General features: G+C 35.3%; 1 protein-coding gene across 1 annotated transcript in view; it reads right to left on the reverse strand.

The window, feature by feature from the left end:
* PRKCH (protein kinase C eta) overlaps nucleotides 1-12,942 on the reverse strand; it is a 308,783-nt gene that overhangs the window by 93,351 nt on the left and 202,490 nt on the right. The window contains exon 10 of the mRNA XM_044664866.1: nucleotides 4,815-4,969. Coding sequence (XP_044520801.1) covers nucleotides 4,815-4,969 — 155 coding nt within the window. The remainder of the gene's footprint in view (nucleotides 1-4,814; nucleotides 4,970-12,942) is intronic.

Consider the following 12,942-nt stretch of genomic DNA (forward strand, 5'->3'; position numbering starts at 1 on the left):
CTTCAGCTTGTCAAATTGTAATATAGTACTGAATATTTTGTAAAACAAACACTGGCTAAGAAGTCTGGAAATCTGACTAAAATTAATTGTATGATTGTGTTTTATTCCTCATTCTCCTCATCTATAAAATAAAGAGGTTAGACTAAAATCTCACCACTAGATCTTTCTTTCTATAAAACATGATATTTCCTCTCTCTCTTAAATTCTAGAAGTTTATGCCTTTTGCTATATAGTCTTTGGAAGAAAATCATTTATACGAAATTCCATATTTATAAAACAATTTAGGGGGTGATTATAATTTTTGTATATGAAAATATCCTACCTTATTAAAGAATAACTTTAAATAGCCAAGATTTATGAAAAGAGTTGAAAGATGATTTACAGATAATCTTCTAGGAATGTATCCATTATATAAAACAAAGTACCAAAAGAAAACTACTAAGAATTATTAAAATAAAATCCAAACACCTTAGGCCTTCTACAATGTTTCTAATCTACCATTTTAGCCTTATTTCTCACTATGCCTCCTGTATGCTATTTTCTAGTCAAACCAGATTGCTTGTCATACTCTACAAACAGCTGAACCTTTCCCCATCTCCTCACCTTTGCTTGAAATATTCTGTTGGTACTCTGTTCTTCTTTGTGATCTGGTAAAATGGTGTCCTCAATAATTACTCCACTTAAGAATCTGACCTTATAATATTTCAAACTTCTCTAAGGTACTTGTGCTCCTCTTTGAAGAATGCTCTTCTATGCACCCGTCTCACAGTTCTTTATTAAACTATTAAACTCTTTAAAATTGAGACCTTTGTCTTACTTATCTTTTATTTTCCCTAAAGTCATAGTGCAACATACACAGATGTTTAATTATTGTTAAATGAATATGAAATTAATGAAAACAATTCCACCCTTCCAAACAGTAAAAAAGTGAATTCTTTTTAGTCATAGATAAAACTCAAATTCTAAGAAACTGCTAAACCTCTTGAAAAAGACAGAAGAAAATTTCCAATACATACACATATTAGTTAACATGAAACAATAAAGAACACGTTTTTAGTAGAATTTGTATGTTTCTACATTAGTAAATAAGTGCCAAGTTGGTAAATTTCAGTAAAATTCTTCTAGTTATAACTTTCTGAGACAACCTTTTGGATTGCCAGGAAATTCATCTAGCTCTTTCCTTTACATTATGAATAATGTAATCTTTTAAAATTATACATTAGAAGTATAAAGGTGAACCTGAGAAACTTTTCTCTAGACAAGTAAAGTGTAATTTAGCAAATAAGTATAGGAAAAATATGTGAGGCACTCTAAAGTTAATTTTTCAATAAAAATTCTCTATTCCTTATTTTCTGTTTGTCATATGAACATCTGGAAATAGGGAGAGTAAAAATAAATAGTAGGTATATTTGTATTTCAATGAAGAATGGGAAAGTAGCTTCTTATTGGCAAGGGAATGGATGGGTAGTGAAGTTTTTCTCAGCTGGAAGTAGGAACTAAAGGATCACAGGAGGCAGAAGCTAGAAGCTGGTTTGAGCTCCCCCATTTCCCATGAGTTTTCAGTTCCAATTTCCAGTTGGAAAAACTATAAATCTCATCATCCCCTTTGCTGACAAGAGGCTATAAGAAACATATAACTGAACATTTCATAAGGCTTGAAGGGATGGGAATTAGACAATGAGGGAAGCATGCTACTCTCATAGAGAGGTGCCTATGATGGAAGTGAATATATAATAATGGTTAGGGTAGGATTGAATAAAATGAACAAAATGTAAATATTTCCTTCAGTCTCTTTTTGGTCCTATTAATGGAGAAAGAGGATCAGATCTGAAATTGGAAGTAGTCAAATACCTTGGACATGATAGACTTTAAAAATTACTATTTTTTCAAGTGTTTGTGCTTTTAATGCCCAGGAATTCTGTTCTATGTGGCATGTAGTCACTTATTTTGTAATAAACTGAGTTGTATATTCCAATGAAGACTGAAAGTCTTAGAAGGATACCAAGGACAAAATTGTAATAGAGACAGATAGAAACAGAAAACAAGAGATAAGAGAAAGGCAGCAGAAAAACAGACACAAAGAAACAGAAAGAGACTGTGTCAGGGAGAAAGAGGAAGATGAGAGAGGGAGAGAAAAGGAAGAGGGAAGAGTAGAGGTGGGTGGAGTGGGAAGAGGGGCAAAAAGGGGGATGTTAGAGGAAGAATGGAATTTAATTTAATTATCTCTATTGGCCACTAGATGGTAAACTGAGAATCTACTGCATTTGGAGTCAGAAAGACCTGAATTTAAATGCTGCTGTAAACATTAACCAGTTATGTAACAGTTGGGGAGGTCATTTAATATCTCTTTAATATCAGTTTTCTTATCTGTAAAATGGTAATAATAATAGCATCTATCTCTCAGAGTTCTTGTGAGGATAAAATGAGATAATATTTATAAGTACTCTATGAACCTTAAAGCAGCATATAAATGCTGGCTGTTATTACTACTATAGAAAAAATAAGGAAATATATTATAAATTATCAGTTTCAGCTTTGATTATGCAAGCAGGACTCAAGTGAAACGGTGGTCACTTTCAGAAGAGAACAAAAATATGTGAAATCTAAAACAATACTTTAGAATACTTAGGTTGATGTAGTTTTATCTGAAATATAATTTTGACACAAACTAGAAGATATGTTTTCTCTAAATTCCAGACTATGTAAGTCAAGTATACTTGCCTTCACAGAGCTTAACAAATGATGAGAAAACAAGTTAGAATTTAATACATTATGTATAATGAAACATAGAAAAATGAAACAGAATGAGCCATTCAGGAAAGAAAAGGTTATTTCTAGCTGGGAGGCAATCAAGGAAGGTTTCCGTGATGAGAAGGTGATTCCTCCTTTAGCTCCTAGGAAGAGTTTGATTTATAAAACTACAAAACTATCTCTCCTCCAGGCCATGAAATGGGTTGGGTCCTCCCTTCTTTTATCTAGATGTAGAAATTGGCACAGTAGAGACTTGCTCCCTATTTTATCTGTAAACAAGAACTTGATTAGGTGATTACAATCAGCTAGGCAGATACCATGCTGGTGCAAGTGGGCTAGGCTGCCACATACTGGGGAGTAAAAGAATGTTTTGGCATCCAGAAGACCTGCCACTTTCTAGGAGGAAGTCTCCTGAGTTCCAGTTAGAAACCTCTTTGGATGTCCTGGGTTGGGACTAAATGACAATGTCAGAAGGGAAATATATTGGCTTGTGCAATGAGGAGTGGGGCATTTTGCCCAGCTGCTAGCTCTTTTGCCCCTATCTTCTGGCCATTCTGGAAGAGACAATAGAGATCATTACTAAATGATCTGCCCAAGTTTACACAGGTAGTCATCAAAGTCAGTACCTGAACTCAGAACTTAGAATTTAATGTTCAATTTTGTGTGGTCTTGGAGCCATTTCCTATGCTAAGGGCTTAGTTAGGAAATACCTAGCTGTTTTATCAAGGTCTATGTTCCCTTCCACTGCAGTGAATAATTAAGAGCTGGCTAGAAAGATTTAAACTATTGTGTGTGCCTGCTACTATTTGTTAAAATTCCTTTATATTTCTTTTTCTTAAATGTAGGGAAACAGCATGATGTAGGAGAAAAAGCAATATAGGTTTGAGACCTAGACCCACAGATGACCTATTTTTAAATAGATGGGGATGATGACACTTGCTACCTAATTTATAGGATTGTGAGGAAAGAACTTTATAAAAACAGAAAATTTGTGTGTATACGTACACTGTTATGTTCTGATTTTCCTTTTTATTCTTCATCCTTTGTGCTTTGTTTTTTATTAATGCAATTCTTTTTCCTTATTAAAGTTTCCTAGGTTTATGAGAATGTTATTTTAAAAGCTACTTGGTGTCTTGAATGCAGAAGCCCTGATTTCTGTACTTCCCATAAAAATCAAAAGAAAGTAACAGTTTGACTTTCATTGAAAGAGTGTGTGTGGTAGTTACATTTTAATTTAATAATATTAATACTAATCACCAGCATTATAGAGAGAGTCTAAGGACACTGATTTTCACAGTGGCAATAAAGGCTTATTTTTATAAATGATTAATATTTCTAGGAAGGGAATATTACTCATCATGGTTTACCTTCTTAGTCAATAGTACAATGGCACTCAATCTAACTTTTATTTTATAATGCTCCAGAGGTGGTAATACAAGGTAATATAAACACTATTTGGAAGGGCATTTTTTCCCCAAATCAGCATTATCTATGAGGAACCAATTGATGTTAAATATTGACAGTATGATAAAAGAGAGCTACTCTGAATATAAATCTGGAGGTTTATAGGACAACATTTTCTGAAAATCAAAGAGATGAACATGTGGAGATTTTCAGTTTAAAAAACTTAAATAAATACCCCCTAACCATAGCAATCCATTTCTACTTGAGTTTGACACGACTGTTGTACACCATGTTTATTCAGGTATCTGTACCTTTTCCTTTTCTTCTCGGTGATGATACCCTCACTCCTTCCCTTTGCTTGTCTGAATTTTACTAACTTCTAGGTTTAATTCAGTTTAACTCTTAACTTATTTCTGACTTATTCAAAGAACATTGGTTAAGCTAAGGTATTAGATTTTAGGAATTCAGTGACAAAAACAAAACAGCCTTACCCTAGAGGAGCTTATATTCTACATATTCACTTATTCCTACTACAAGAAGGAAACTCATAATGAACAGTGAACTGATGAAAAATAAGAGTTGGCCATGTAGAATGGAAAACCAGAGCTGCGTAAGGGCATAAGACTTTGGGGAGTTGGATCTTCAAAACCAGAACTCACCTGTAAATGATCCCTTTCTCATGTAGAAACATAAGGGCAGAAATTATTTCTGCAGCATAGAAGCGGGCTCGTGCTTCATCAAAACGCCGGGATTTCTGGATGTGGAACATTAAGTCACCTCCATTCACAAACTCCATCACAAAAAATAAGCGATCCTAGAAACAAACATAAGGATGGAAAAGGATTAAATACTGCAATTTTAAAAAGCAGAGATAAAATGTATTATATGGTAGCAGTAGGGAAGAGAGCCTTCCTCTGGCATTATCCAAAAGAACATCTGAGAGTATCAGATAACATCAAGATAAAATCTACTGGAAGTAAATTAGCTGGTGTAAGACTGTGTCAGGATATTACTGAGCCAAAAGGCCAGTAATACTTTTAGGCCTATTCTAAATGAATCCTCAATGAAACTGCCTGTGCAAGTAAGGACTGGATGAACATTTTTTCAGAGACATTATAATAGGGAAATTTCATATTTTCGTTAAGGATTAAGGATGGTTAAGGATGATCTCTAATGTACATTCTGATCTTATCATCTTATGCTGAACACGGTAGAGGAAATAAAAGTAACATCCAACAAGTCTTAGGAACTTTCTAATCTTTGTTGTTACGTTGTTATGTGTTATAAAGAAATAAGGCAAAATGTTGGTAATGGGGAGGAATAACAGGGATAAAGGGTGATGGCTGAGTTAAGGGAATGAATAGGCAATCTTGGTATAGGGAGGAGTAAAGGAGTTAGGTGAGTAATGAAAGGATGAATGGGTTGTATATAGGAAAGGTAAGGGAATGAATAGGAGTATAGGAGGGGCTGGTCAAACAGCCTAGTCACTGAGGCTAGAGACAGAGGAAATAGGGAGGAAATAGATTGGGTTCTTCAGGCAGAGAAAGGGTTTCTCTATGATACAAGAGAAATCGGGTAAGCCAGAAATATTTAGATCTGGCTGTAGGGTTTCTCTTATTAATTTCTAAAGTCCCTTGAGTGAGGAGTCGAGAGGCTCCTCCCTGCCAGTGGAACGGAATGTCTGCAGGAAGTCTCTGCTGGGTACTTCCTGCCCAAGATGGATGCCTAAGTTTTCCTCAAGAAATAAAGGAAAGTAATTTCTTCCCACTTCACCCTTTGCCTTAATATTCAATACAATGATTCACCAGAGGCTTTTGTATAGGTAACAAAGGGGATTTATTGATGGCAGGGATATTGGTGCTGGGGGAAGGGTCACAGAGAAGGAGTCAGACTGAGAGAAGCCGGCTCTCCCAGTCAGGAAAGTTGTCTTGAAGTAAAGTATTTATCAGATCACTAAATAAGGGAGTGGCTTGACTTAAGGATGTCCTACTTGCCTACAGAAGCTAACCCACAAAGTCCAACCACCAAAACCACCCTTTCTCCCAGGGCCCAAAGGGAAATTCAGGGAAATAGTAGGGATGTAAATGGAGAGATCAGGGAGAGGTCCAGAGAAATCAGGCTAGGTCCAAATGTCCCAAAGACAATCAGCACAGGCCAATGCTGAAGCCAAAAGGCAAAAGCCCTTCAGTTGGAGCTTCAGCACTATTTATATTATCAGGCTCTTTCTGTTAACATTCTAAAACTTCTAACTGCCAGGGCTGTACAGTTGAATTTGCAAAAGCAAAAAACTATTGCTGTAACCCTGCATTACATATGTTGTTACTTAATGCCCAAAGGTACTGACTGTAAGAACTAAAGGAGTTTAAACAAAGGTAAAATCAATTTAGGCTGGAATAGTAAGAGCTAAACTGAGTTTAACCTGGAAGTTAGTAAGATTCAGACAGGCAAAGGGAAGGAGTGAGGACATCATTACTGATAAGAAAAAGAAAAAGTATAGATAAATGAATAACCATGGTATACAACAGTGATGTTGAGCTCAAGTAGAAATGAATCACTGTGGGTTGTATACTGACTTAGCAAACCACAAGTTGACATTATTGATGTTGTATTCTATATGGTAGCTACACAGTGCAGTGGATAGAATGCTGGACCTGGAGTCAAGAAGAACTGAGTTCAAATCTGGTCTTAGACCCTTATGAGTTGTGTGATCCTTGGCAAGTCACTTAACATCTGCCTCAGTTTCCTCATCTATAAAACATGGGAAGCCACTCCAGTATCTTTGCCAAGAAAACATCAAATGAGGTTACAAAGAGTTGGATATGACTAGACAATACACTGCATTGTATTTTTGTTTACTTTGCCAAATATTTAACAATTACACTGAAATTAGGGCCAGCTATTTTGTCCACTGTATCTGGTTTATAATATTGAGAAGATTTGCCTTAAAAGAGAGTATATATAAAGGGAAATCCTAGAAAACAAGCAATTGGTTATTAACTTTCTTGCTTGTACTATATAAACTATATGTGTTTAACTGGAGGAAGAATGGTTGAAGTCTTACAGTAGAGGAACAGGTTTGTTCTCTCACCACTTGAGATGGAGATAAGAGGGCAAGATGACTTGATAATGATTGCAATGAACAAAGCTGTCTCATTGGTTTAATGATCATAATTCAGCATGATGAATTGGAAAGACTACTAGATTTGTAGGCAGAGTACCTGAGTTTTAATCTCATCACTCTTATTCTATGACTGAATGATTCAGTTGACTTTTCTGAGCCTCATTTCTTCATTTGAATAATAAGCACTGATTAAGCTTCATAGCCTCAGAAACTCACATTTGGAGATTCAGTATGTTGGGTGAGTACAAATTTTGCGAGTTTTATAACAGTTCATGTTTTCATAGAACCTTATGAAGGAATTTCCTCTAAATCACCCTGGGGCAAGTTTTATAAATTTTGTTACTCTTATCTCTAAAGAATCTCATAGAAGTTGCATGTTATGCTGATGATAACATGAAAAGTAGCAAAGCCTGGATACAAACAGGTTTAGTTATTCTAACTCAAGGGTTCCCAACAACTTTTTTTTTAAATCACTAGCCCCACTGGTTTGTAATAAACCTTCCTGTATCCCTTAGTCAATTTGTAGGAAAATGCATTCTATAGTTTACTAGATATATGTACTTAAATAGATTAATTTTTCATAAAGAAAACTTTAGCAAATTCTTTGACAATGTAAAACACTCATAGGGTTTGCCATGATGATTACAATCATGAAAATGGTAAGAATCATCATACACACACATAATTCAAAAGTGAATGGTGAAAAACCACAAAGAAAAAAGAAACATGAGAAGTGCACAGTTTCATACGTTTCTGGACTTCTGCAGTGGAATCAAGCTGTCTAGCTCTCTAAGAAGTCCTTTATTCTACAACCTCCAGGATGAATTTATTTATTTTAACACAATCTCAAATGATTTTATGACTTGGAAACCCCTCTCCTTCCTTTTTGGGAAGAGGAAGTTAGCACTTTATCAACAGTGACTACAGAAAAGATGATTTTATTTTCAGTTTCAAATGTGTCAATAACAGTCTATTTGCTTCTCCTTGTGGTTGTAATGAACATATTATCAGAAGTGTAACACAACTTCCTTTTCCCCATAAATGAAAATTTTATTATATGTCATAAAAACATTTAATTCTTTGGCTACTGCTATGTATTTCCCTCTTAATGAGAGATGAATTCCAGATTAAAAGTTGAACCTACATAATACCCTTTTATGCATATTACTTATATGCATATATATAGTTTGATTATTCACCAAAAGACAATATTTTGTCATAAATAAGTTTCCATATATGAATTTATAAACCAGGACCACAAGATTGGGTTGTTAAATATAGAAGGAACCATAATTATCATACAGTTTATTTTTTCATCAAACATACAAGTGATCACCATGAGAAGGGTCACAGAGAAAGGAATTTATAGGTTTCACCAGAAGACCAAAGGGGATTCATGGTACATAAAAGGTCAAAAATGCCTGCTTCAAATATTGATCTTGCTCCCAACACACAGCTGTGAAGTCAGTAAGGAATATACAGAAGGCAGTTTCACTAGACAAGTCAAATCACTGCCAATTTGACCAACATTTCCATTCTGACACTCAAGCCTTGGAAATAGCAAAGCTTCCAGTTTTTTGCTCTCAGCCACTGAAGAGGCCACTAAAAAGACATTTTTACATATAAATCTGTTTATACATATAAATGCTCCCCCCTCCCAAATTTCAGTTTATTGACTAAAAGAAACTTAGATTGCTGTCTGATTCTGAACTTAAAACATTAATTTGGACCTTTTGCTTTGATGTGGTCTTTATTTTGTCCTCCTAGAATTATATGAGAACTAAAAGGAAGGTGGGTGGCACAGTGGATAGAGTGTTGGGTCTAGAGTCAGAAAGACTTGAGTTTTGAAATCAGCCTCAGACACTTACTAGCTGTGTGATCTTGAGGAATTCATTTAACCTCTGCCTCAATTTCCTCATCTTTAAATAGGGGTAATAATAGTACTTACCTCCCAGAGTTGTAAGGATTAAATTATAGAATTGTAAAGCACTTGGTACAGTACTTGGTACACAGTAAGTGCTATGTGAATGTCAGCTTTTATTGTTATTGCTATTAAAATGGGAACACCACCACCTATTTTGTTGTAAGGATCAAATGAGATATTTGGACATGCTTAGCATAGGGCTTGGCACAGAGTAGGTGCTATAGAAATGTATATCTCCATTTCTGCTTTCCCTAGGAGGTTGTATTTTAATGTCAGTTCTAAATTCAAATTGCTGAAACTTTTGTTTCCTTTTTTTTTTTTTTTTCCTTTCCTGCACCCTGTCTCAGGCACTAATCAATCACAAGTAAGTGAAAGTATTCATGTTTTTTTGAAAGAAGAAGGAAGGCAAATTAAAAGTTCATTTTGTCCTCTGTCTAGCATAAGTGACAAGAGAGGAAAGCTCACGAGTTTGTGACTGGCATTAGCAACATGACACTCATTATTTGAATGTTTCATTTCCAGAGTCAACAAGCTTTTGAATATCAAATCATTCTCCAGGACTCAGAGAGACAGGTCCCCAAAACCTCAAAAAAGAAAAATATAATTCAAGTAAAAAAATAACTACTTTAAAAAAAATCCTTACCTTCCATTTTAGAATCAAAACTGTGTATAGGTTCTAAAGTAGAAGAGCAGTAAAGGCTTGCAATGAATGTTAAGTGACTTACCCAGAGTCACACAGCTAAAAAACAATTACTTTTACAAAGTATTACATCTATAAAGTTTTTTATTTTATTTTTATTTTTTTGAATTGATTAAGAAAATTTACAAAGTTTTTTTTTAAAGTACTATTCTTCTGCAGGCAAGTTGCTGGGCAAGGAGGCAGGCAGGTAGGAAGGAAACAAGCATTTATTAAGTGCTTACTATATACTAGGTATTATGCTAATATTTACAAATATTATCTTTATAATATTATTTTACAAATACTTTCCTTTACAAATATTATCTCATTTAATTCTCTTGGCAATCCTAGAAGGTAAGTGCTATTATTATCCCTGTTTTATAGATGAGGAAAACAAAGGTGACAGGTTAAATGACCTGCTCAGGGTTACATGGTTAGTGTCTGAGGTTGGATTTGAAATCAAGTCCTGCTAACTCCTGGTCCAGCACTCTGTCCACTGAATCAGTCAACTGCTTTCAGGAAAACTAAAGTTTTGTGTTTCTCTCCTAAAGTTCTCTGTCTAAATCTATCAGAGGAAATTAGTGGCAACAGCACCTGGATAGATGAGGTGATAGGACAGGTAATTTCTTTAGGGAAGATCATGCTCCTTTTGCCTAAAAACATATTTTGGCACATCCTGGTTCACATACATCCAAGGGCAATGATTTCTGAAAATTATGCCTATCTAATGGTGGATTATCAAAATCAGACTGTTGTTTCAACATGCTCTCAGTACGTATGTTCAGTTGCTAGAGGGATCTTCCCTTGTGTAATAAAATCACTGGCAGGAAAGCAACAAAATTGGACTGTGTGGGAAATACATTTGAGGACAGAGATGCTGGGATGGGAAAAGGCTCATATGGTTGGACACACTGCTGACTATACACCACCTTATTTGACCCTGGTTTCATGTGGCTTGTCTTCAGAGGCTGAATGATTGTCTGGTCTAGCAGCCTGTGGATGGGTAGCCAGGTAGATAGAATGGGGTTGGAGGAGGAAGATGGAGGGAAAGTTACCTGGTTCCCAGTACCTCTTATGACACTCCTTAGGTACATCCTTTGGGAGGTAAAGATGGTGGCCAACAACAGCAGCATTTTCTTGGCCTTCACCTTCAATGTGGGGTGAAATATCTAAGGGTCACAGAACCTTAAGTCTTTTAAAGTGTCCTCAAATCAATTACCACTCATGCAACTATCAGTGAAGCAAATAACTTTGTGTTAGGGGCTCCTTACTTGAACTGGATTCCATACTCGTTCAGGCTTGTCAACTAAAGCTACTGAAACAAAATTCATTAACCGGGAATTTATTTCCAAGAATGTCACCAGTTCCTACTATGAAACTTATTTCCCTCTCCCCATATTAAATCTCTACTTTTAATACAAAAGTATATTCTGTTCACAAGTAGTACATTATAGACTTCTCATTATAAGCCAAGTTCTTTTTATGATAGGTTTTCTCCCATTCTGTGGAAAATATGCAGTATTGAATATATTTTTTTTCAGTATTTATGGCAAAGGAAAAATGTTTCTGTCCCCCATTTCCTTTGAAAATAGAGTTAGTTTGACAATGTTGTACTAACTGAGCTTACTTCTCAATGCTCTCTGGGAAAGGAAAAAAAAATGAGAGAGAAAGCACACTTGGGTGTGAGTGGAATTTTTTTCTTTAGAAATAATTCAAAGGCCAAGAAGAGCATTTAAAATTGTGGCAAAAACATTGCTTTGTTTGAAATTGTTGTGTAAAGTGACTACTCTATCCTTTCTCATGAAGCTTGAAGAAGGTCTTGGGTTTATTTCAAGTTGCATAATAGATCCTGAGTCATGGTCTATCTAATGGAGTTGGCTGTTTAGGGGCATAAAGGAGGGGGGCCTGTTGTACTTTTGGGAACTTTTCCTGTTTTATCATCTTTCTTTGATAAAGTTATCTACATTTGGAGAAACGAGGCGTTCTGGTCAACAGGAAACAGAGATTGACGTAGAAGAGATCCTGGTGCAAACCACTCAGCTGAGGAAATCTATCTGCAAAACCCTACGAATTGGAAGCACAAATCTTGCTACACAGTAGAATATTCCTTTGTGCTTAAAAAGTTTTTTTTTTCCAAACGAAATAATAGAGAAAAGGGCCAAAAGAGCTTCATTTTTAAAACCAAATAACTTTGTTTAACTCTTACTTAATACTTGATAACAGGTAATAGGCACTTTATCTTTTAGAGGAGAGTCTAATACAAGGGCTGAGTGAAGTAATTCTTCAATGTACTCAAATAGATCTGTCATTTCATCCATTCTGGTAGCTGGGTTCAAATCTGTCTCAGACACATATTAGTTGTGTGACCTTAGACAAATCACTTACCCACTGTTTACCTCAATTTGCTCAACTGTAAAATGGGGATAATAATTATAATGCACTTAGCATAGTGCTGGGCATACAGTAAGCACTACATAAATGCTAGTTATTATTATTATATTATTGAATCCTTCCAACCCAAATAATTATAAAGCATTTAGTACAATGACCAGCACATAATAAGCACTATAGAAATGCTATTTATTGCTATTAAGCCTTCTCCCTTTGATGGTCCCTGCTATCTATCATATCTCTATTCTGATCACACCCTACCCTATACTGTCTTGCAACTGTTTTGTTTCTATCTTATATTCTCAATGAGTTTATCCTTGACACAGGGATGATGTATTTTGTTTTTAACTTAATTTAATTATTTAATACTCAAAACTTGATACTTTAAAAGTGAACAAAACAGTGTATGTACTTCTCTGATAATTAGAGCAAAAGGGACAGGGCAATATAGTTGTGGGGGGGGGGATTAGGGGGGAACTATAAGCCCTGAATTTAGATTTGGAAGGATTGGGTAGACAGAGCAGACACAGATTTTTTTTTAGACTATTGATATACATTAACTTGATTTTTGGTGGTGCTCTAAATGGGGGACTCATCCAATGAATGGATATGCTATCAGAAGAGTTGAAAACTTATCAGTTTTTATATTCTGCTGCCTATAAAGGCAGCTAT

Source organism: Gracilinanus agilis, chromosome 2 (genome assembly GCF_016433145.1).
Source record: "Gracilinanus agilis isolate LMUSP501 chromosome 2, AgileGrace, whole genome shotgun sequence".
NCBI classification, from domain to species: Eukaryota; Metazoa; Chordata; class Mammalia; order Didelphimorphia; family Didelphidae; genus Gracilinanus; species Gracilinanus agilis.